Raw genomic sequence first — 26448 nt, 5'->3', positions numbered from 1 at the left:
CTTAAATGTGATAAATTGTGTTCTGTATTATAAATTGAGCATCTTTTGGTTTTGGTCTGTTAGTTTGACAAAATGAACAAATTTTAAGGTATCAGCTTGGGTTCTAGGAGGCATTTTTCATATTTTAAATATTACAGCTGTACTTACCAAATTATAAACTATGTGCTTGATGGCTAGAACTGAAAAAGAGTTCTTAAGTTGCTCCCTCTTGATCTGGATTTCTCCTCCAAATGTCCTAGCAGGCCTTGTCTGTCTCAGCACCAAGCTGATTACAGCTTATGCTTGTTTAAGCTCTATAAACAGATATCTGCATATGAATGCAGAATCTGTAGGCAAGGGATGTGATTTATCGGAAGCATTCTGGTTTCAGTTTGTATTCCGCTTGTAGTCTGAGTAGCACTGACCAGTCATGTTGGAGCTGGTCAGTGCGATCTTTGTGGAGAGTGAATCTCAGAACCCACCAGGTATCTTCTGACAACCATTTAGCTTTTTGCTACCTATTTTTAAAATGTTTATAGAGACTAGCCAAAATGTTGAGTTATTGTCAACAATGTACACAGACTGTAAGCTATGACTGGTGCACGCAAGAGGAAGTTTTTGCTGGCAACAGTGGAAGCCTTGAAACATTGGCTGTTGCCCCCAGAGGCTGAATTTTCATGAGGCAATACCTGATGAGTTCTGAGACTGGTGCTTGTTCTCTTCAATGGTGACCACCCTGGCGAACATGACAAACAAAAAAAAGATTACAACTGCGAGATGAGAAGCACATTATGCAAACGAAAGGTTACTCTGACACACACTGGAGCATCATTACTACACAGGATTCCTTTGCTTTTTCCATTTTAGCCCTCCATTTCCTGCCAGAAATGCAAAAAGTTGGGACACAGAAAGACCATAGACCCACATGAGGCCTCATTTAATTCTGTACTCATAGTCAGTGAACCACATTATGCAGACATGAAGGTTTCAGCTGAAATGGTAAAGGTAGCAACAAAGCTAACATTAGCAAATAATATCAATTAGAAACGTACTGTTGAGGAATTATGTTGTGAGAGGCAAAATGTATGACCACAGACGGCACAACCGTAACAGGATGGGACACATGATAATTTTTTCACTCTTTCAGCTGCTACATCTGCTATCTCATTCTGACAGTCTCAGAGGAGGTTATGGTGTAAAAAGTGTGGCGCCGCCATGTTTGGTACATCCTGCTGTCACTATTGCAGTGCTAATGTTTATTTCATACAAAGGAAATAATAAAATAATATGAGCCAAACAGAGTGCACCTATTGGCTGGTGACAGTGATGGATTATAAATAATCTTATTAGACATTAAAGTCGAGATGAAATGGAAAATGCATCTTTGACTCTTAGATCACATTCCTGGTCATATTGTGTACCTTTTTAACACTATAGCCTATATATGCAAAACAAAATATTAGGTGTTTATATAAGCTTGAACTGACCAATTTCAACTGATAGTATCATCCATCCATCCATCAATCAGTGGCACAGACCAAATGGTTAAATCAAATTCTTCTCAGTGTTTTATACAGCCTGCTTTCCTGTTCAACTAGGAAATAAATCACAATAAGCCAGGCACTCGCATCTGGACTTTAAATGATGATATTATATTTCACATGTTTGATGTGAAAAAGACATTCAATATTTTTTCTTATGCAGAATAATTTACTAATACATTTTTATAAACCTCATTTATCTCATTTAGCACTGCACTGGCACTGAAAACTTTTTCTAGAACAATTTTAGTGAGCCTGCCCCAAAGTTGGAGGTGGCCCCCCAAAGACCTTTATTAAATAGTTTTGTCTGCTATCCAGTTTCAAGTTTAGAAAGAACTCATATAATGGAAAAACTAATATCAAAAAATCTAAAAAAAGAAAAAAAAGTCTGTCCTCTACCTATTCCCCCCTACGCTATGATGCACATGGTTTAGTCCACACCTGCGTCAATCTTAACCTGCTAACAATAACTTTATCAACGTTGCGTTATAATGAAGCTTGTCCAAAATTAAAGCCTGATAGTTGGCAGACAAATACAGAAGAGAAGAGATAAACAAAAGTGAAGGAGGGAAAGCCATGTTTCTGTCCGAGGAAGGGTGAGTTGTTAGCTAGATAAGATTAGTCTGCTTAAAGATAGCGCTGATATTCAAGGGTGTGTGCGTTGTGCTGACTGGAAATCAGTTACTCAGTTAGCATCAGTGTTGGTAGTAATTCACAATTGACAGCTAGCTTGAATTATTTGTAAATACAACTGAGGAGGCACTTATTTTTTTAGATGTGCCAGTACGGAGAGAAGCAGTTTTAACCAGCGATGAATCCCACAAATTCAGTTCAAATCCACGCATAACGTTACTGCTGGTCCGTTGACTGAACCCGACTCTCAACCTGCATAACTAACCTTAGCAGCTGTTACAGTGTGTGAACTGGAGCTGCAGCTGAAGAAAGTTCCCGAAGAAAGTAGCTGATGACTGCTCAAAAAGTTGCTAGATTTGTTGCTAAGCCTTGTTGAAATAAAAACGCTCAAGGGCTCTGAAAAGTTGCTAAATCTATTGACAAAGTTGCTAGGTTATGAACTCCTGAGGAGTGTGGAGCTGAGAGCGGATGTAGGCTGAAGTGTATTAAGTGTATAATGTGAAAACTTGGATTCATGACCACAGAGAGGGCAGCAGCAGCAGCAGCAGCAGCAGGTGCCCTACCATTTGATTAAGTCTGAATCTTTTGTATTGAGCTCATGAAAGATGCAGACTTGTGGCTTCCAAAGGTTAAATACAATGTGTGACTGTTGAGACAAGCTAGCTGACCTTTTATTAGTTAATCCAGTAAGCCTACATCCTGTCTGCTGTCATCCTGTCTGTAGTTGAGTTACTGTCAAAAGAACAGATTTACAGTCAGAATCACAACCACTCAATTATTCAGCAGGTCCAGCAGTTGTACTGGGATAACAAGGGCTTTTCCTCAGGAGACATTTTGACTCACAGTTGGAAAAAGCGCAGTTGTAAACAATTTAATCGACTCCCCTTTAGGTGTTGTTGCATTGTGATTATTGGCATTAATCTTATTAGTAACACCTGTTGTCTGCGTTAAAGAGAGCTGATTGTCTTGGTGACAAACAATGAAAGACGATGCATCACTTATCTTGGACTGAGGTGCATGAGAGAATTGTTGTCATTAAGTAGCAGTGGGTGAAGTCTATTATGCTTTTGTTATATCACAGTATTTAGTATTCATATTGTGACATAAACATTTTCTGAGAAATCAACAGGAGGGAAATTGTTTATAGATAAAAAATAGCCTGCTGTTTGTTTCTGGGTAATGTAACAAATTTGATATCTGACAAATCAAGTATTTCATTTCGTGCAAAAAATAAATAAATAAATAAATAAATAAATAAAAAATCACATAAAAATCCAGTATTGCCATAAAGAAGTGGCTGTCACTGATTTGCAATATTGCCCACAGTATTGAAACACGGTATTGCTTCCATCATATAAGTTATCTTGCAATCTCTGACTGTAGACAAATATATTTTCCCCTCACAGTATTGACTGTATTGTCATGTTCTTCACCCTTACTGTCATAAATAATGGTGGTCCCAGGGAGGAAGAGTTTTACTTCTTTTCCCTTTAGCTAAAGGCGGCAACAGAAAATCAGCACTAATGTGCAGTGATCAGTACTATTATCACAGTCGAGTGTTTTAGATTTTATCAAACTGATTTTTCACAAGTGAGTTTCAGATTCATCTCTTAATGTGTGAGGTGATTAAGGAAGTGTCCTAACAGAAAGGCAGGGTGTAAAACTCCTTGGCCTTATTTTTGATTGAACCGATGGAAGGAACAAAGAAGCAAAGACATGCCCAATAATAAAAGGATGGTCCAAGTCTAAATTGGACAAGCTCAAATGTGCTGATTCACTCCACTGATCTGCTACTTTTATTCAGTCTGAACTGTGTCCCATATGCAGTCAGACAGCACAGTCTGTAGGCCGTCACACACATTCTGTACTGTACTTTGTGACCGCTGTACTGAGATGGATAAAAAATGCTTCGCAAAGTTTTGAACATTTAGTAACATGTGGTCCCGAAGCTAGGTGGTATAGAGCACAGGTCCATACAATATGAGGAATGCAATTTTGTGGAAGCGGCGCCAATGATAAATATGACAGTCTGTAATTGTAACTGCAGCACATTCAGTAGCTTGTATCAACTTTGTATATTAATAATATTATTATTAATAATAATAATAATAATAATAATAATAATAATAATAAGCTTAGTATATGAACAGTCTGTGAAAGGGGGATTGCAGTCTGTTATGTTAGCTGGTGGTGGGCAGGAAGCCAGAGATTGTGTACAGAGGTAAAGTCAGAGGGTCAGTCGAGTCTGGTGATGGCTGTCAGGATGAAGCTGTTCATGTGTTGAGTCGGCCTGCCCCTAATGAAATGTTACTTTCTCCCCAAGGAAAGTTTTTGAACAGGTGGTCGCCTGTTTGTCTGGGATCAGCGGCGATCCTTTTCATTGTGCAGCTCTGTCAAGAAGGGCAAATGGCAACCAATTATCTACTCAGCAATGCTGAGTGGGTAAGATTGGCTGGTACAGCTTGTTTCCAGTCGGGCCTGGAAAGTAGAACCCTTTCTATTAGGAGTGTATTGGCTCAGAGCAGTTCAGCAGGACACAAAAAAGCTGTCACACACAGTGACTCAATCACAGTACTGCAGTTCTGTTCTGCACTGTATATTGGCTTTATTCACTTTGTTTCATCTGATTTTTTCTAATTTGCTGCAATTATAGCTCACACTGAGAGTACAGTCACCTTTAAGTCACTCCGTATGAGTGTCTGCATTTGAGTTGTCTTTTCAGGTATGTATGTATATAGTATAATGTACTATATTGGGGCTAGTTATTTTCCATTTCTAGTTTTCAAAAAAAAAATTAGTCACATCAGATTTTAAAATCAGCAATGCATACTAGTATTATTCAACAAAAATACCATTTGCACTTTGTATTTTCACTTTTGTAATTAATTTAGAATGACTGCCGTGTTTCCTCTTCATTTTTTGTTCTGAACCTGTTTTGGGTGCTTGGGAACAGAAGTTTAAGATGAAATTTGTTGTGCTCCTTTACAAAATCTTGGTATTGTATGGTGATAAACAAAACCAATGAGCCTTACAGACATGTGTATCTCAGCCCAAATGTGTGCAGGAGCATTTGAATGTATGTGAAGGTGTGAGCATCTTTGTGATTGGAATCGTGTGTGTGTGTATGCATGTGTGTGTTGCATGTACGCTCCTCACCCTCAGCTTCTTTCAGCCAGCTGCTTCATGCCTCATTGGGGTCTGTATTGATTGGTCCAGTTTCTCTTTGTTTCCAATCCTCTATTTTGGTCGTCTGATGCCGCTCTAAGAAACCCGCTGGCCTTTGCTAAAACTATCCTAACAGCTCCAGAAGCCTTTGGTGAAATTACTTTAAATGGCTAGACACACTCTGGTCAGAAAGCTCTGAATGGCGAGAGAGCCCTTTGGTAAAATGTCTCCAGAAGGTCAGAGAGGCTGTAGTGAAACAGCCTCAATAGCTCCAGTAGTTGACCAGGCAAGTACGTGCTCGCACACACGCATGTGCACAGCAACTCACACACACGCACTTGTTTTTTTGGGCTTTTTTTTCCCCATCCTCTCCATGACACTCATACACACTCAAACGCAGTCACACACCCACACGCAAACACACAGTGATTGAGCTGTATGCCACTGTGAGCGGCAGTTGTGAGTCACTGTTTGTCTGCAGTGTTTTAGCTCTCAGTGGTGGTTGATGGTGGCTGCCGGAGGGGAATCTAACATGGCGCCGATCCCCTGCTCATTTAACACTGTTCTGTCTGTTGTAACATGACTCAGCTTTCAGAAAAGGGCCAGATCAGTAAGACAGCGTGTGGGAGACAGACAGGGTGAGTGGGGGACTCTGACAGAATGGGAGAGGGGGCGTGATTAGGAATGAAAGAACAACAGAGAAATGCGTGAGGCAGAAAGCTGTGATCTGTTGGACTTGGTGTACTGTCGCTACCGTGACTAACTAGATGACAGAAACAGCGAGTTTTACTGGTAAATAAACACTAGGATATACAGCAAATCTCATCATTCAAGATGTGAGAAGTGTGTCACCTCCTCCGCTCTTCTTTTATCCCTCTTTCCGTTATTTCATCCCTTTATCCAAACAGGACTTCCCATTCCAGATTAGCAAGGTCACAGCGATGAGTCCTGAGGTTTATACCAGTGAAAACAGTATGGAGAGAGGCTCTGCTCGTGCACACACACACACACACACACACACACACACACACACACACACACACACACACACACACACACACACTTGCACACAAGCAAATGTCAGCAGACAAACACTCACACATGCAAAAATACACACTTAAACAGTCATGACAGTGGTATTAGTGGCTTTCAAGGGGTTGGTGGAGGGGAGTAAGAAAAACACTTTAGCACCTCTTGTCTGTCAGAGTGGAACGAGGGCCGACAGGCGAAAAGGCGGGAGGGCAGGCAGACCCCCAGGCTCTCAGTCTCTACTCTAACGTTGACTTAGACACAGATGGCTCTGAAGTCCCTCTCCTTCACTCTCCTTCACACTTGTTTTCCCCATTTGTCTCTCTCCCTCTTTCTTACTCCCCTCTCTCCTTCTCGCTGTGTCTTTTATCTCCCTCTGCCCTTCTTTCTCTCTCTGCCTTTCTTTCTCCCATCCCTCAGAAGTTGTGGCTTAGCTAGAGGCTGACACAGCCATGCAGAACTTGGATGAGAAATTGCTTTTACTGTACATGCTAAACTACACACTAAATCGAATGACTGATGCTCTTGAAAGTGTTTGCTGCAGGGCAAAGCCAGCTGTAGTCTTTGGTTGTCAGACGGAATATAGTTGGCGGTTAGCTATGTGTATGAGCGAAAAGAACTTGGCAATCAGGCCTGGATGTGTTTCTGCTTGTGCGAGAGTATTGATAAATCATTTTTAACTGACTGCAGTGCTACCTTGGCTGTAATGGTTATCGATAAGACAGTATATTCACAGTCAATCTCAACCCGCAGTCCAACCCAGCACTGTTACAAACACCAGATAGCTTCATGTAGTGTAGCACAGGCATTAAACAGCAATACACACACACACATGCACACACAATTTTCTTTCTCTATCTCCCACTCTTTCTCCCACCATGAGTGTGAAATCTAATCATCACTGGAGCCCACAATCATTTCAATCTCATCTGGAGACACACACATGCCTGACAACAACAATAGCAACAACTGCAGCACCAACTGCAAGCTAGCATTTTCTGTGCTTGTACCAGCTCAAATGGCCTCCTTTTAAAAGCTGCCTCTCTGGAGAGAATGGTTGACAGAATGAAGTGATTCAGGGTTGCCATTTACTGTATTAGACTCACAATAAAGATATGCCATTCATACGAATGTGCCTTCCAGCTGTTAATGTACAACTGCCATAATGGAGTGGTTGTTATCTCAGCAGTCTTGCTAACTTTACCCACAAATTTCCACCAGCTTGGATTCTTATGTTCTCTTATTTCTCTCCATGGTAGTTCAAGTACACCTGAAAAAAGCCCCATCAACCTCCGACTACAGAACTGCCTCCGTCTCTCGCTACACCCGTGCTGTTCTCTTCAGCCTGCCACATCTTCTCCGCACATCTCGGCAGGGAAGCCGACAGTGAGGGTACAGCACAGAACCCCTCGCAGCAGTGCCGTCCTATTACCTCTGGCAGTCATCTCACTGTCACACTGATCAATGATTCATGTGTGCGAGGGCTTCGGCCTGTTAGCTCGCTGCACTGCTGCTCGCTGTCGCCACTTGGCCGCTGCTGCTGCTGCTGCTGCCGCTCCAGTTATAATGACTGGACTCACTCGGAGTCTAACATGTGACGGTTATGTGCATTTTTGCAAGAGGGTGAGAAAGAAAGATGGACATTGAGAGAGAGAGATGGATAGACGGACAGGGGAAAAAGACAGTGAAAGTGAAGGTTCATGCTGAGCACATGCTGCTCGCATAACTGACTGCATGCTGTGTCTGAGTGTGTGTCTGTGTAACAGTGTGTGTGTATTTTGTGTCTGCACAGAGGATCAAAAATGTGTCAAATCCTATAAACAGTTAAGTTAAGAAGTGAGGGGAACCGCTGATTCAGGGGGTAGCTTTTACTACTGTACAGTCCCATTTTAAGATGTTCTTTTATTCTTGTTTTAAATGTTCCTTAACATAGAAACACAAGGCGGATGGGTGGCTGAGGGGCCTGAGACATAAACCGTGCAGCGTCCCCAGTTTCATTTCATCTGGGGACCAGTGTTGATTTTTCTCCTGTCTATGTTTTTATCAGCTGACCTGCTTAGTTAAGTTAACCAACTGCTGGCGGTAGCTTCATTTTTACCATACAGTCGAGCACTATTGTTCTTCTCTTTAAAAGAGACAAAGGACATATATAATGCATAAATAATATGTATTTATTTAAATGTGAAGCTATTTCTTTAAACTGCTGAAAGCACCATACGTACTGCACCAACAGATTCTTAAACCTGCTTCTTACTGAAATGCTGCTACTACCACAGACTGTCACAGGGCCCAGAGTACCCAGAGGGCTGCATGTTTTTTGTGGCAGTGTACTTGTGGAATTTCTGTAATCACTAATTCTCACAACTGAAGTAAAACGAAAAATCAAAATGGTAAAGGTCCTGAGCTGGCGCCGGCATTTTTCCCAGTCTTGTGGCCTTGTCTATTGTGCTTACAGCTGATGCTGGAGATTGTTTGAAATGAATTCTTCTCAGTCTCAGCTCAGCATTCGACACAGCTGACCATTGTATACTATTGGATTGCCTTGAATAGTATCGACTGCTCAAGACTGTTTTAAATCCTATTTAGCAAAAAAGACCTTGTTCAGTATTGGCCAGTGACGCATCCTCTTCTGTGGCCCATTTGACCAGTTTTGTCCCCCATGTGTCCATCCATGGCTCCCTGTTGTATACATGTTGTCATTGACACATATCATACATAAACACATAATTCAGTGTCAGTAATTAACTCACAATTTTTTGTCTCATTAATAAACAGTGAAGAAGGCAGTTTTCATCAGTTATTATCCTGGATGTCCCAAGGTGTTCTCCAGCTAATTGAAAAACAAATATCAAACTTCCAGCCAGAAACCTGGGTGTAATATTTGACAGTGACCTTTCATTTGAGAATCAAGGTACAAAAGTTGGTCAATCACGTTTTTATCTGCTGAGGAGCATCTCAGAAATCATTATTTTCTCTCTTGGCCTCATCTTGAGAAGGGCATACATGCTTTTTTCTATCATCTTGGTTAGATCATTGTAATTCGCTTTATTCAACTATTCAACTTTATTCAAAAATGATCTCAAGCCTTACAGCCTTACGCTGCTGCTTGTAATAGATACTAAAGACAAGATCATATCAGCCCAGTTTGAGCCGCTCTTCACTGGTTACCAGTACATTTCAGAATTGATTTAAAGAAATGAGTGATTACCTTTGGAAAAACGTCATGCTTTTCCTGTTATACTGCTGAATTGCTGCTCCCCTATGAGCCAGAGCACAGCCTCAGATCCTCAAGCAGGGCTCTGCTGGCTGTTCCCAGCTCAAAACTAAAGGTGACTGCGTTTTTTTCTCAGCTCTGACACTTCCTGCCTGAGGATCTGAGGCTTTCACAATCCGTTAAATCACTTCTCAAAACTATTTTTTAAACAGCTTTTAATTAATGATAGCACATTTGTAAAATGTCTAGTATTTCTTGCCTATTTTATTGTTGCAGTCCTGTATTGTAGTGCTGTATTGTAGAGGGGCACTGCGTCATAACTAGTTAAAAACCTTTAATATTTGAGTCGATTTGATGCTTTCATGCTGCATATTCTTAAACAAATTGAATCTGAATAAGCCATAGCCTGACGTAGAGCAAACCAGGGGCAGGACAGTATCCCAGTATAGTAATAATAGTTGGCCTCTGGCAAAATCTGGCGGTGTGTGTTTTGATGTACACAGGCTTGTTCCTTTTACCTTCTGTCAAACCAGATATTTTCTAACGCGGTTGCTCATTTGTTAGTAAGTGGACCTTGGGTCAAAATAGTTCTGTCAAACTACCTTTCTAAGGTCAAGAGTGAACCTTCATACTCAGTAGTTGCTCATCTTTTGTTCTGATTGAACTGGGAGAGTTTCAGAGCTCCAGCTGTAGCTGTTAACTGCAGCAGATAAATACCACTTTTGATCCTACATGTCTGAAAGCACTCACACTTTAACTGCATCCCCAAAATTTTAACCTAATTTGAAGCCCTAGTCCTGTTCTTGCCTGTGGCTCCTGAAGTTCTCAATTTTGAAATACCCAGAATTCACTTGGTCAAGTGAAGAACAAGTCTTAATACTGTTATGGCTAGTCTTAATATTGCTTTGAGGACACCAGGTCCTCAAAAGTACAAGAGCATACACACAAACTTGCACCCTCCACCATCCTCTCCTCATCAAGTTCCCAGGTCCTTATCCTGCCTGGCTTTTGTGTGTATGTGTGTGTGGTTGCACGCGCTCTTTCTGACTCTAGATGGTAAGTGTTCCAGCAAAAGGTCAACAGCCATAAAGCAAAAGAGTGAGAGAGAGATGGAGAGAGAGAGAGCCTGATGAGCGGGAGCAGGAGAAGTAGGGTCTGAGGGGCTTTTGAGGAGGGATGGAGTGGTGAAGAGGAGAAGATAGGAGAGCCAATGAGGACTGTCACTGCAGAGTCATTACTGAAGTGGTTAACACTTGGCTAACGTGTGTGTGTGGGGGGGGCACCGGAGAACAAGGAGAGAAAGAAAAGCAATTCAGATGAGAGGAAGTGAGGAGAGAATGAAGCGTGAGAGATTGAATGGTGGAAATGCTAAATGTATCAGTTTGGGAATAACTTGTCATCCCTCACTGAGCACTCTTACAGACTAATTTATGAAACTATGATAGGTTGTTCCACTCCACTGCGTAATATAATGCAGTACAAATAGTGATGATGCATACAAACTTACATTTGTAGGTGCAACACCATATTTCATGTTTAATTCTAATAGGAGAGAGTTGATAATGGGGTGGGGGTTAAAGGAGACCACGGTAGGATTGCCTCTAAACGTAGCATTGTTAACTAAAATGTGATCCTGACTCTCTCTCCACCTGTCTGCTAAAGATGGAGTTCTAACAGTACAAGACAACCAGAAGGGATTTTGCTCGAAAGTAAACCCATGAAATTGAATGTACAAGGCAGATCATTTCAGGTTACTGTTTATCATACCACTCCCCCCCCCCCCCCGCCCCCCAGCATCAGAATGAACCATCACAACTAATTTCACAGTGATGTGTTAATGAGAGAAACCCCCCACACTGCATGTTTTTTAAAATGAAAATAAGAAAACTATAGTTAGGGGGGGTGGGGGTAACAATGAGTGACTCGTACCCACACTGAAGTGAAGAATCTGTGCATGTCCATGTCTGGTCTCGTCACAGACTGACAGTTCAATTAGTCTGAACTAAATGATGCATGACGTCTCCCTCATGGCCCTAGTAATCGCTTTGAAGAGCTCATATTGTGCATGAGTAGATAGCTAAACCAACAGTGGCTAGGGCTAGTCAGAAGTTGAAATGTTGGAATGTGTGATTTGCTGATCCCCATAGATGCCAAAGTGGAGCACAGGACCAAATTGGCTTCAACTCTCAGAGCTCATCATAGATTTGCTGTATTTTTCAGAGAAAACAGTTCTTTTTTTTTCTCTCCTCTGTGCTTCTGCAACAGAAAGTGACTGCAGATGGCTTTGAACTATCTGGAGTTTTAATTAGGTATTCCTCATCACCTGGGGATCAAGTGTGGGTGAGCGCGAAGGTGTGTGTGTGTGTGTGTGTGTGTGTGTGTGTGTGTGTGTGTGTGTGTGTGTGTGTGTGTGTGTGTGTGTGTGTGCGTGTGTGTGTGCATTCACGTGTACATGAAAATAGCAGTTACATTTATGCACTTCTGTGAGTGTGCTGTACCTGTGTGTTGGTCACGCTGTGTAATTGTGGATTTGTTTTTCTAAGCAGCCATTTTGTGCAAGCGCGAGCAAGCGCGTGTCAAGTGCTTTTTCTGGGTGTCGGCAATCAGCAGACAGAAGACAGACAGTGAAGATGTTTGAAGTCGTTAGAAGTTCCTTACCTTGATCTGCATGCGGCAGCCGTCCTCTGACTGCCACCAGCGCAGAGTAACTTTGTGATTTGAGTCTTTGCTTTTGTTTGATGTTCCGAATGTGTCAGAGGAGAAAAAACCTGCAATGATTTATTTCATTTGCTTTGTTCTTCATATCAGCAAAGGGACATTACCTTTTTAGATTCTTTTAAAGTAGAAAACTAAAGCAGTTTTGGAGTACAATCTCACATGAGTTGAACCCGATGATTGGTCAGAGCAAGGTGAATGTTCTACTGAAGACTTTATTGACAGCCTTGCAAGACGCTAATTAATTTCCTTAATGGGCAGGTGTTAGTTGTTTTTATTTAATGGCATGCAGGATTGTTGTCCTAGTAAACAGTTTTATGAGTGGGAGGGGGAATCCAGTATCCTCCCATACCCTTTGTTGTTTAAAAGGCCCATATGGATTGTGAATCGGCAGCAGCTTTCAAAGCATCATTAGTCATGCATAAAAGACTGTGTTAGCGCTTTAATACCAGCCCTGAGCTCAGGCTCTGAAGATCTGCCTTAATTGCCCACCTCTGCCACGTTCTGTGTTCGTGTACTGTATGCATGTGTACGTGGATCTACTGGACGTGTGTGTGTGTTCCTTGTGTATTTGCTAATTGTCCCCTACCTTGCTGCGCACTAATAAGCACATAAACTGAGTGAGAGTTCTAAGATGGGCACTGAAGAAGATTCAGACACACCCCTCTGCATGCTTTGAATAATGATCTTTTTCCTATCTGCTTTTCCTCTGGTCTCCTTCTGGTTGTGTGTGTGCGTGTGTGTGTGTAGCGGTCCACCTGTTAGGTCTGACCTGGCATCTGCGGCATGGCGAGAGCCAGCTGTATGAGAACGGCCTGAGCTCAGCGGACCATCAACAGGAGGACCGCAGCAAAACCAGACCTACCAGCTCCATCCACCTGCTGGACACACTCAACCCTGAAAACACACACGCTGGTGACAGAGGTGAGCTGACATACACACAGTATACACCATAATAACAGATGCTCTGCTTTCAACTATTGACAGGATTTGTGTGACAGTAACAACAAAGCAAATGTATTACAGCATTTTGCTGTTTATTAAATATTAAATGTATTGAATGAACACTGTAACTGTAACGGCACATGGCTGCTTTTATTTTGTATTTGAGTGACATTTTAACAGCGAAAAGGCAAACCAGCAGGGTGTTTCATGAGGCAAGATTAACAATCAACCCTCCAGATTAGTCTCATCCTGGTCAGGCTGGTTTTTAGGCTTAGTTTCACGTAAGGCTTTAATCAGTGTTACAGTCAATCATGAAGACAGAAATGCCTCTCTTCTCCAGCATGAAGGTTCCTTTAGTGTGTTTTACAGGTTTTGGGGGAAGCACTACTGCATATATGTAGTCTTTTGTGGCTCCACAAGAAGTTTAATAAGGCCCGTAGTGGTGTTGCTTCAATACAAGTTGGAAAATGACAAAAATCTTGGGGTGTGGAGTTCGACAGAATAGTGCTTACCAGACCTCTGTAGCCCATTCCTCATCTCTGCTTGAGGGTAATGCCTCCAGGCTACTTTACGCCCTTCTAGCATGACACACTGGAATCTCCGACCGAACTGTTTCCAGTTCAGTTGCATCCTCTCGTTCTGCTGCATTGAATTCCAAATTTTTTTTTAAACTGTCCGTTTTACGTCTGACAGTAGGAGTGCAATGCTAAATCAGTGGGGTAAACAGTATTGCATTACATTTCCATCAACATATGGGTTTTTTAATGCACTCTAATATAAAGCCAGTGAATAAGTCTGACTGATTCAAATGCTAATAACTTGTTTTCTGTCTATGAAATGGATTATCTGGCTTTAGTCCTACTTGACGTGCCAATTTTTTTTGAAGATTTTGCATCTAATACATCTGCACATTATTTTCAGCGCTTGTTATACGAAGAAAGTTTACATTGCTAATGCGTGTCTTAGCAAGTTCTCTCGGTTTTGTTTGTTTTTGCTGTAATATCTGACTTTTCATATGATATGCTTAACGCGCTGCTCTCTGGCTGGGAACGGTGATCTGGTCAGTGTTTGATGTCAAAAGATGTCGACGTTCCAAAGTCATGAAATAAACCAAATAGCTGCAAGTAGACTTGAGGAAATCCTAACTTTCATAGAATATCCATCTCATTGTACTCCTGTTGTTCTGTTTCTGCACACTTACAGACATTAAAATCCTGCCGGCACACTCAGGCATTTCTGCTACAGGATTTAATGGAATAGCAATTATTAGAATAGTAGCAAGACCAGAAAATCCTCTTGAAATGTAAATATGAACATTTAAACATTATGATTGGAACATGTTGAGGCTGACTATATATCTGCTGGCATGAATTCCAATCACCTTCTATTGCATTAGGATTCTTGTTTGCATACATACACATACTCGGCACAGTGAGTGTTCCAATACGATAGAGAGACATCAGTCCAGAGATCAGCCTTGAACTGATTACTCATTTATTAGAAAGGCAAGGTAATTGGTTAATCATGTTCCCTCTTAGCTAGTTCGTGACTGGAATAGCCTTTCTCCACTCGGCCATCTCTCAACTAGCCAGAGGAATTACTAACACCAATTTAACCCCATGACATGGGACATTAATTGTGAGTGTTCCAGGTCATGAAGTCAGGCAGGACACAGCAACCTTCACGCTTAGACTGACTCTGATGGATATTACTTTGGATGCTGTTGGAGCCCATGTTCAGCACTTACACAGAGAATGTGCGAGCCAAACTGCAAACCGCTGCAATTTGGCAACCTGGGACATCCCTAAAGCAACTATTCTTGATGAATCCTCACATTCAGAGGATTAACTCTCTCATCAGTTGCTAAATCCTCCAATAGAGCGTGCAGGGTCATGGAATTCACTTCTGAATGTTGCGTCACAACAATCTATTGTTTCAGTTCTTTTTGCTTTATGTGCTTGATGAAAGCTGGGAAATCAAAATGGGCAAAGCTAAGCCGTTGATGCAGGGGGCTCAGATTAATAAAATTGGCACGGTGGAGGTGGTCCCCGGGCAGAGGGGGGGCCAGAGAGATTAGAGATTAGACTGTAATCCAGTGTGGCAGATTATCACGCTCATCCTGCTGTACCCATCACCTCTCACACCAAGAGACCACACAATCCTCTAGATTACACAGCAAAGGATGGCGAGAGGAGGCTGTGGGGAATGAAAATGATAAAAACATGACACGATAGGGAGAGAGGCGAGTGAGAGTGATGGGAGGAGAGAAGAATGATTGATGGATACCAATCTGTGTGAAGGATGTTTGAGATATCTGTCATGAAAGTGGCACAAGATACATAATCGCTCACATTAAAATACAATTTTCATGAAACAACTTAGTAGCCATTTCCATGGCTTTTGTCTACACAACAAAGAAGCCAAGCAGCAAAATGCTCCTTTTCATTTTGGAATAAATTATTTTATTCTTGATACACTGCTATAAACAGAAGTAACAGCATAACTGTGGGAGCATAAAGATAGCTGAGGAGAGTGATTGGAGGATAGTTATCAGTTTCTGCTTGTTTTGATATAAACTGATGACACAGTAGGGAGAGATGAAACAAGCTTGGCGCAGTGATTGGAAGGTGGTAATCTTCTTGCATTCGTGTTCATGTATTTTTAGTGTTGTTGTTGTTTTTATGTCATCTTCAACGCCATAAAGATAGGCTCTCTGTTTGATTTGTTGGCTCTACCCTGAAATCAGGATCCGGAGCAGCAGAATTCTAATCTACCTTACCAAGCAGCTTGCAGCACGGTGGAGATACTAATTGACATGTTGTGTCATCCACGTATGGCTAGTGTCTTGTCAAGCTGTGCGTGCTGTGTTTTATGTTCTTCGCGCTATCTTGCCTGCAGTTTCCAGAGATCACCAGGAGCCCTTCTTAGTCCTCCACACATAAAAGCCTCTCTAATTAGTGCTACATTAATTGCCACTCACCCCATGATAATCAACCTCAGGCTGACGTGCGTGTGTGAGAGTGCACGCACTAATGCTCCATCTTTCCTCTCTCTTTTTTGTATTTCTATATCTGACATGCATGCATATGAGCACACACACACACACACACACACACACACACACACACACACACACACACACACACACACACAGAAATTCCTCTGGTGCAGATGAAAGCAGAAGTGCCCAGAGAAGAAATTTTCTGTCAGTGGATTCCCTGCTCTTAATGAAGCACATTGAAGTTTGAGAGTAATATTTCAGTCAAAGTGGAACGGCGGATATATTAATGATATGGAATGATACAAACTGACATACAGTAGAATGGCATAATGCCTCATTATAATGTGAAGATGATGAAACGTGGAGCTTGTGGAATGCCATCTGAGTCTATGCAATGATTGTATAAACCTGTATGAAAGGAGAGTTAGTGCTGAATTGTTTTCACTGTATCTGATGGTGTGGTTGGAAATGGTGTGTAGATGGATGGAATGTGACACAGACAGAGAGGAGGGCTCTTAAAGAGCACATCAATATTCTAGACTGTGTGCAGAGAGAGTGGAGTGAGGCTGAGCAGTGTGTAAGAAAGTGTACGCATATGCATGTATGTGAGGGAGAGGCAACGTGTCTGTGGGAGGGATGAGTGTGCATGCGCGTGCTTGTGCATGTGTGCAAATGCTGATGGACTGGTCCCTGTTACACTGGTCTCATCGATTTTCTCACGCTGGGATACAGTCTCGGGACGTAACACACACACCCACATGCACACAGATGCACACACGGAGAAAGTATAGATCGTTTAGTGAACCCCCTGCTCGAGCGCCCCGAGTTGAGAAAGCCTAACAGCAGCAGCACTTCTGTCTGTTATTCACCCTGCGTTCAAAACATCTCATCCAAATATATCTGAGGAAATTAAACATAATTTCAGGCTGCAGTCCGTATTTACAGTGTAGATGACACATTTTATGAAGAGCTGAGGGATTTGTAGTACTCACTCCTGACATTTGAGAGTGGTAGATTGATGTCTTAGGCTCTGACATCAAAGGCCAAAAAAAAAAAATCAAAGTCAATTTTTATCTTGGTAAACAGACTAGAACTTCCTTTCTGATTGAAAAAAAAAAAGAAAAAAAACTTTTCGTTGCACTGTGGCCAAAAGGGGTTAAATAAGGTTTTCAGGTACTTTTAACTTGACTTGAGTATTTCTGTTTTATGCTACGTCATACTGGTATTTGACAACAATTTACAGTAAAATATTGTACTTATAACTCCTCCACTACCAACAGTTGTTGTTACTAGTTTCTGAACTTCTTTTAGATGTCACTAAATCCTGCACAGTGGACCTTTAAACATTCAGTAGTAAACCACAATCAAAGTGAACAAAACATCTTCAGGTATTGTAATTCAGCTAATTTGCTTCCTTAGGGCTGTGTGCCTGTGCTTGGATCAGATTTGATTGACAGCGACAAACAACCCCATAACTGTCATCACATTCTGATTTAAATGTTGCTAAATCCTGACTGGAAAGGTCACTTATCAGGCCCTTTTCAAACTGTGCCCCACCCATTTAAGACCAGTTAGAGAAGAATGATAAAAGCAAATATTTTATGTGAAATAACCAAAATTGTTCAAACTTTGGTTGAAAATTGTTCTTTCATTTGTGAGGCCATAGCTCATAATAAATACTGTTAAGAGACTTAAAAAAACATATGGATTTAGATATCTAGTGAGCTCTTTGCTGCTCCTTCCAGGCCTCTTCTCAGCCTAGATTAGCACGATCTTAGGAGAGGGCAATAAAAAACAGTGCTTTATGATGTGTCAGATTCTTTCGGCCGCTCCCTGTAAGGGGTTGCCACAGCGGATCATCCTATCTCGCTGGCAAACCGGGCACCGCCCAATCCGGCATGGGATTTTATGATCCGCAAATCTGATTTGCCATTGGCTTTTTATGCTGGATGCCCTTCCTGATGCAGTCCTCCCTGTTTATGTGGACTTTGGACTTAGGAAGGCACTGGCTTTCACATCCCCAGTGGCTGGGGAGCTCCCTGGGGTTCAGTGTCTTGCCCAATGACACTTTGGCATGTAGACAGTAGAAGGTGGGAATCAAACTGCTGACCCTGTGATCAGTAGTTGAGCTGCTCTACCTACTCAGCCACAGCCGCCAACATGATGTGTCAATTTATACAACACATACTACATATGTAACAATGTAAGTGCACCAGGAGTGTCATAGAGTGAACGAGTTTGTGAACAAGCAGACTTGCCTGTCATAGACGTAGCCTGAGGCCTGATGGTGGAAGGTGAGGACGAGAGAGTAATGGAAGGCCCTAAGGCCAAGAGCATTATCTTCTCCTGACTCTGACTGACACTCATTAGGCTGCACAGTGGAGAGAGGAGGCTGAAAGCTTATTAAGCCAACTGCTCAAAAGGCCCTTAATTGAATCCAAGTAATTATAGAGACCTTGGCCATTGTGATATTTTTATTCATCCTGCGGCAAACTCAATCTCTCTTGCATTTGGAACACTATTAATGTTGTCTGCACCAATGTGTGTGAGATCCACACACAGGCCTACGCTTCAATATCGACTAGCACTCGCGCACATACACTCGCACAGTTCCAGTCCCCCCAGACATGTCCTGTCACTACTGCACTTTTAGTCTGTTCTCTGCTTCATTAGAATCTGAGGGATAATAACATTAATTGCAAAGACAGTTTAGTTCCTTTGAAAATAGATTACAGGTGTAATTGTTTTACCTGAATAACCCGTAGGCAAGAGAAATTAATTAGACCTTGTGTCCCAAGTCCTAATGTAGCTCATCTCTTTTGTTGGCCTGCCCGCACACATTAGACACACAAAACACCCAGAGATGTGCAACAGACAGACAAATGGGCAGGCACTGACTTACAGAAACACACTTTTTATAGGAAGGGTAAAGGATGACAGTGTGGAGATGTTAGCTAGTCATTAGAAATGGGAGAAGCTAAGGTTTCAAGTCTAAAAGCATCCTAATTCAGATGTCCTGTGGCATAGGAACCTTTCAAGAGCTAATTTAGTGGAAAATATTTCAATGTGTCCATGTGTTGGGCTATTGTGGGTGCGTGTTGTCAATGGGGACATTAGCTGTGTTATGTGCACACCATGCCACACGGCCAGTATAATTGGCTGAGGCAGCATCATTATTATACTGTACAGTATGTTGGTTCGAAGCAGACCTGCCCGCTAACCCTTTATCATTTCCATCAAGGGCACGATGTGCTTGATGGCAGGCATGAATAAGCTATACAACACTTTCATCTGCCCTTTAAACAAGCCCAACATTTTGAAATAACCCTTAATAAATTTTTTGCTTACAACTTGCTTCTGCTGCCAACTAATGATGAAAAGCACAAGAGGAAATTTATGTGATGCCATTTATTTTTATTTTTATTCCAAGTAACTAATAGCAAGTGTGAGTTTCAAGCTGCTTTTCACTTATTAAAGCCACAAGATAGCAAGGTGTGAAGGTGTGAATTTTACCTCCCTGCATGCACATTGGCTTGTTTTAGCTTGTATTCCCTTTGCCTGCCAAGTAGGAATAAAAAGAGATTTGCTGTTTTGAAAGATATTTTCAAAGAATGGTCTCAGGTTTTGTGCTGAGGTACACGGGGCTACAGTGCTGGTGGAACACATTGATTGACAGCAGTAATCTGAGCAGCTGGGGAGGCCTGGAGGAGCCCCAGTCACCATGCGATCCATCAGGTTTCTGCGGGACTCCCAAAATGCCTCGATCCTTCCCTCTTTTTGCTGGAGCTGTACTATTATTCTCTACTGCTGAGACAGAAGGAGAGAGATGCAAGGAGGGTTTTTCTTCTTTCTTGCATCAGCAGCTCTAACTTGACACCGCCACCTCATCTTTGGATATGGTCCTCTTGCCCCTCCCCCCCCCCCCCCCAATCCTCGAGGCTGACCTGAGTCCCGCTTTCTGTCCCTGTGTTGCGTCAGAGTCAGAGAGGCGCTATGCAGCAATTAGCATCAGAAGGACCTGCCTGCTCATCTGCCCGCCAGCCTGCCAGTCAGCCTGCTCGCCGGCCCGCCTGCACGCCTGTCTGCCTGCCAGTCCTCTGCCAACTGCCATGCCCTATTCATGTCCTATTCATCTGTTGTTGAATAAAAGGCTGCTTTCCTCGGGACACTCATCCCTCTGCTGGCCTTTATTTTTTTGTGACGAGGCACAGGAGTGAGGATTAGCATTAAAAGGAATAGACTGCTGAGGTAGACTCAGCAGGAATGCATGAATGCATACCTTAGTTCTGCCAAGCTGCTTTTATTCTGGTTGGTAGAGATTTTAGAACAGGGACAATTTGTTGTTCATATGGGACACCTGTCTCTTTTTTCCCATTCATTACGAACCTTTTTGAACTCCCTTTTTATTCTCATCCCTGTCACATGTTTCTTTCCCTTTTTTTCTCTCCCTCCAACCTCCAGCTCTCTTGTCACAGCTCAGTCAAGTTCAATCAATTAACCAATTAATCAATATACTTTTTTTCAATCCTGTGGTTCATAGAAGAAGATAAAGGGGATAGAAGATAAAAAGAAAAATCCAATCCCTTTGCATTAGCATCATGTTTGACACTGTGTGAGAATACGTCTTAAAAGTAAGAATTTTAGTTAGAAAGAGAGAGAACTAAGAGTTTAAGGCCATTTAGAGCTCCGGGAGGCTATGTTAGCATGCTAACATGTTTACAGTGACAATGTTAACATGCTGTTGTTTATCAGGTCCATGTTTAGCATCTCTCTTAAGCTTTTTAGCATGAAGACATTTGAACATCCATCCATCCATCCATCCATTTTCTATGCCGCTTATCCCTTTCGGGGTTGCGGGGGGCCGGAGCCTATCTCGGCTGTCAACGGGCGGGAGGCGGGGTACACCCTGGACCAGTCGCCAGCCGATCGCAGGGCACATACACACAACCATTCACACTCACACTCACACCTAGGGGCAATTTAGAGTCACCAATCAACCTAATGAGCATGTTTTTGGTCTGTGGGAGGAAGCCGGAGTACCCGGAGAGAACCCACGCATGCACAGAAAGGCCCGACCCGGCCCGGGCACATATGTTCAAATGTCGGGCTGCGCCACCGTGCAGCCCAACATTTGAACATATGTGATGAAATAAGGATGATGAGGAGATTTGATAAGCAACAGAGTCAGAGTCAAGCAAATAGCAGAGCAGGCTTCACTTGGTTGTTTGGTAAAAGTTTTGGTGACTGAATTCATTAAACCTTTAAACCTCAGTAAATGTGCATCCCAAATTTCCATTGACAATCAACACTCAAAACCCCAAATGGCAACCTCACTTAAGTCCTAGATGAAAAGTCAGATAGATTACCAAAAGCCATTCTCCAGGCACCATGGATGGGTCCGGCAGTTGTTGAGACATTTCAATGGTGGACCAACATGTCCGTCCCTATAGCCACACCGTTAACCTGGCCAAACAGAATCAGTCAGTGGAAACAGGAGCTGCTCACAGGCCTGCGCTCTCTACCTCCATATCTGTGTGACAGTACATGTGATATATTCAGGCTGGCCTGTGGGTGGGAATGGTGTCACCATAATGGAGTGGTAAAGCTGCAGGCATTATGGATTGAGAGCGAGCGGCCTCATCCATGAATCTGCCCCTAACTGTTCTTCTGCCTTTGTGGCCGTAACGATCGGCTGGCTCCCTTCTGTCACCGTATTTCCTCCATCTTAGTTTCGAAGCAGAGATATATCTCTCCATAAAGGCCGACACAAAGAGGGCTGGAGAGCCTCGCCTGCTCCCCTTCACAAAAGATTCCGGCCTGGTGGTTGATAAAGGCTTATGGAGAGGAGAGGAGCTGATGGCCAGGGGACTGTTGGAAAGACCTATTCTGTTCACACACAAAAACATGCTCTCACTCAAGACACTATCTTTGTGCCGTGACGCTGTTTGTGAATGCGTGCGTGCATGTGTGCGTGCCCCTGCCCTCCTCGCATTCTCTCATCCACCTCTCTGTCTCTTTCCTTTCACATGCATGCTAACACATAAGCGCACACTCTTTCTTTCTTGTTAGAAGATGCTAATATAACCCATGACAAAGCCCCAGTCGACAGCTCTCAGACAAAACGCTTCCTTTCTAAAGCAGTTCATCTTTATGCAGAGCCTATCCAAAGGATTGCCAGAGCAAGGTGAAAAGCAGGATTTTCACCAGCGCTCAGTCATTCCCAATGTCTATTCAGTCTCACTTCATTAGCACGGCCGCTGATCACACTGATGTTTGAGGACATCAGGTTGGTTATTAATTGCTCCCTCTGATACTGAATAGAAGTCCCTGTCCGCCTTGACAAATCTGCAGTGTGTGACTTGTATCACCTGTCTGTGGTTTATATCTGCAGAGAAGTGGATGCGAGGCCGGGCCATCGACCGTGGTGAGGTCGACATTGGAACCCAGCAGAGCCAGGCAATCCCGCCGGGACTTTTTTGGAGGTTTCATATGATTGTGCACCACCCGACCTACATCAAGTTCAACCTGTCTCTCTCACACAACGCACTGCTGGGGGTCTATGGACGCAGGAACATACCGCCTACACACACTCAGGTAATGGAAGCTCCTGTTGTAGCATGCTGTTCACCCAGATGGGCTTGTTTGCAAAGTACCACCGCACCACATCCATACTAAAGCATCTTTTTCTCTCCGTGTTGGCCTTTCACATGAAAGCATTTTTTTGAGTGACCTGACACAAGTGCAATAACACACTTCAAGAGCTTCTTTGAAGACAGTTATACATTTGTGGCTCGATCCTGATGATGCAATGGAATATTTTAAGCGCACTTAAAGATGTTTTTGTAAGCACATAGATTAGATATTGTAGAGAAAATGTCATCTTGCAAAGAAATATGTAACTGGCGTGAACGAAAATTTATTTTGTGCTTTGTGTTTACTATTACCCACACACCGTGTCTCTCTTGCTCACTCATCCTGACTGTGTTAGCGTGCCAATTGGAAAATTGGAGTAGATCCATCCAGTAAGATGTCCATAAGAGACATAAACCAGTACAACCAGTACAACGGGAGACTACCACTTTCATTTTCAGTCAATGAAAGTGAGGCTGTATGTTTTATGTTTCCATTTGTAAAAATTGGTTCTGGTCCACGTATCCTGGAAGATTTCAGTGTCCCAGACAAACGGCAGAAATTCCAGTCAGATATCATCTGTGATAATAGACCCTATTTTCCCACGTTTTTGTGTCCAAGTGACTAATGGGGACAAGAGTTTTTGAAATTGCTCTCAGTATTGAGCGTGAGGGCTGCAGCCGGTGTCGTGCCAAAAAGTGATCATCTGCAAGAAACTGATTCTGTCGCCCAGTCAGTACGTCTACAGCTGCCTTTATCTGGACCAAACAGCCCTGACATGCAAATATATGTAAATTCATGTCCATGGTAGTAGCAAAGTTATGTCTTTGTGAAACTCTAAACTTTAAACCAGATGGCAACCGTAAGTATCATGCATGAGCTGACAGCAGTGCTCTCTACTAAAAGAGTAGACAAAAAAATACTGATTTGGCCAGTGAAAAGGATGCATTCAGTATAGTGTAAGTACAGTTAAGAAGACTCGGTGTTTAGCATTTGATCCTAAACGTACTGGACATATGCCTGCTTATACAGGTCAGATGAGTTGATCACTCATCAACATAGGTGTCAATAAACTGAATTCTGCTTGTTTTTTTTTTTTTTTAGATACATTTGCAAGCATACTATATCTGATCAACATCTCGATGTGCCAAAGCAGAAATTGCTTTCTGCCTTTTTAAGAGGTGGCATTTATGAGCCATGACCAAATCATTTTTTGCACTTGTTCTGATGACAGAAAACAGAAAATACATAAGTGAGACTAATAAAACTTAGTTCAGATGTATTAATTGTATTAAGACACGGTGTAAGAGATGATGGAAAACAGAAGTCTTTCTTGCTGAGACTCTGCAGAGTCACCAGGCTTTTTCTGTCATACTCCTACTAGATGTTGACTGTAATGCAAAATTTTGTTGTTTAAGAGGAAGAAGGAGAAATCTTGCCATTTTCCCCATGTGGACAGAGATCTTTACAAAAACAGCTTCAAAAGGGTGGATGTATGCCATTTTCACAGGGAAACCGCGATTTCTGATTTATTCAGTGTAGAACAGCATTGTGTTGTGCAAGAAGCACGTTTACAGACAAAAATACAACACACACTGAGTCATCTGCTTTTTAACATCTGTGCGCCCCTGCTCTCGCCTGCATGAAGAGGTCTAATTAGCTGTTTTGACACTAGTGTGACACACAGCCCTCAGGGGGAATAAGACTCAGCGAGCGCTTGCTAGTTCGAGAAGGTTTAACGATGCCGAGGAAGAGAGGGAAAGGATGGTGGTGGGGAGCAAGGGTGACAAAGAAGCACACAAAGGTTTAGACAAATGAAACAATAGTCTGTTCCATTTGAAAACCTGGGTAGTAAAGTCTGCCCATGCTATTAGCAGCACGTCATTTTGTTGAGTTGCTGCTGTGAAACATGTCTGGTTGAGGACTGAGCAGCCATGCATGATGCCCCCCCCCCATTTTTCCTTTCAATTCCTCTTTCGCAATTCGCATCTGATATCCACATCTAATGCTGTTTCCCAACTTCTTGTGTGCATGCAGCTTTCCAGTAGCATTCAATTGTCAGTTTCACAAAGCTCAGCCAACAACAGTCACACACCAACGCACAAGGTTTGGCTTGCAAATTTCCGTTGTATTTATGCAGGTTTCTGCGAATTCTCGTCTTTCTCATCTCAATTTGATGATTGTCGTCTCAATGTGTCCAGTTCGACTTTGTGAAACTGTTGGATGGGAAGGCGCTGCCCAGGTCCTTGACTGATCCCGTCTCAACCGCCAAAGCTCCCAAGGGCCTGCTGCTGAGCGGCCTCCAAGAAACCGGCTTCATTGAGTACATGGACCCAGGCACCTGGCACCTCGCGCTCTACAACGACGGACGCAACCTGGAGCAAGTGCTACTCCACAGCACTCCCATAGGTGAGGAGAATAATGAAAGTGGGAGCTTTTCTTCCCTGTCTTCTAAAGACATTTAGTGTTAGCATACATATTTGTTCTCCTTTTATAGTTGTATTATGTGTGCATTTTACTGTTTGTATCTTAGGGTTGCTACACTCTGGCCTTTCTCCTCTTTCATCTGTTTATACGCAAGAAGATGTTAAGACATGGCCGAGAATGTTTGAAACTCATTGACATTGGAAGGGAACTTTTCCTATTCTAAGAGTGAGTTTGGCACGGAAAGGGACAGCCGTTAGAAAGGGGAGGACAGCTCCCTAGTAATGGCAGGGCTTGCTAACTGCAGCTCATTGATATGACACACACGGATGGCAGTGTAAATTGAAGGATGTGAATAATGCAGGAGTGCGTGGCTGAATATAGACAAGTGGATAATTACCAGGGCAGTTTCTTCACTCCCACTTTGCCCAGTGCTCCTTAAGAGAATACAGTGTTGAAATAACAACAAAAAAAGTGTTGGGAAATGCAGTAGCACAGTAACATCATGGGGGTTCTCGATAATTTATATGTGCCAGACAGGTAATATGGCAATTACAAAGCATGCAATATGTGATGAACAGATATAATGAGAAGCACTCCATGAAACAGACTTCATTTTGGGATTTTTGTCCCGCAGATCTTTAACTGGCCATGCATTATTTAGTTTTAAAGTTACTCAGTAAATGATCAGGAAGACTGCACCAAGCTCTCCCGATGCTAAATATGTGTATCACCGACCTCTTTAAAGCCCAAGTTGTAAGCCAATCATTAAACAGCTTCGGAGCACCAAAACATTGTACTGAAGACATCTTTCATCGTCATATTGACAGAGTTCTTTATACAATGACTGACAGCATGTGACAGCTAAACACAGATTTTATTTCAGAGCTGTCAAACATTTGTTGACTCGTGTGCTGTCTGTAAATTCTGGAATATACCAGACCTATTTTGAGTCACATATTTTTGTGCTCGGCAGGCAACAGCAGCATTTTACAAAGAGTTAACTTTCCTTTTGCTCTTCAATAATCTAAACAAATGTAGACACAACAGATGGGCTCAGAATAGCAGCCTTTAGTCCATTTTGGTTTTTCAAATAATTAATCAAGTGATTCGGCTTGAAAGAGGAAAATAATATTAATGGATTGATGTCAGAGTTCATTTCACTGCCCATT

The 26448-nt window shown here is 42.5% G+C and overlaps 1 protein-coding gene across 1 annotated transcript in view; it reads left to right on the top strand.

Annotated features, from left to right (window-relative positions):
* Positions 1 to 26448, top strand: part of tenm1 (teneurin transmembrane protein 1) — a 161640-nt gene that overhangs the window by 63721 nt on the left and 71471 nt on the right. The window contains exons 6-8 of the mRNA XM_070962146.1: positions 13027 to 13200; positions 22614 to 22816; positions 25054 to 25261. Of these exons, the coding sequence (XP_070818247.1) occupies positions 13027 to 13200; positions 22614 to 22816; positions 25054 to 25261 (585 nt within the window). The remainder of the gene's footprint in view (positions 1 to 13026; positions 13201 to 22613; positions 22817 to 25053; positions 25262 to 26448) is intronic.

Source organism: Chaetodon trifascialis, chromosome 5, assembly GCF_039877785.1.
Source record: "Chaetodon trifascialis isolate fChaTrf1 chromosome 5, fChaTrf1.hap1, whole genome shotgun sequence".
NCBI classification, from domain to species: domain Eukaryota; kingdom Metazoa; phylum Chordata; class Actinopteri; order Chaetodontiformes; family Chaetodontidae; genus Chaetodon; species Chaetodon trifascialis.
Note: the sequence above shows the minus strand (reverse complement) of the source record. Positions and strands in the feature narration are given on the sequence as shown.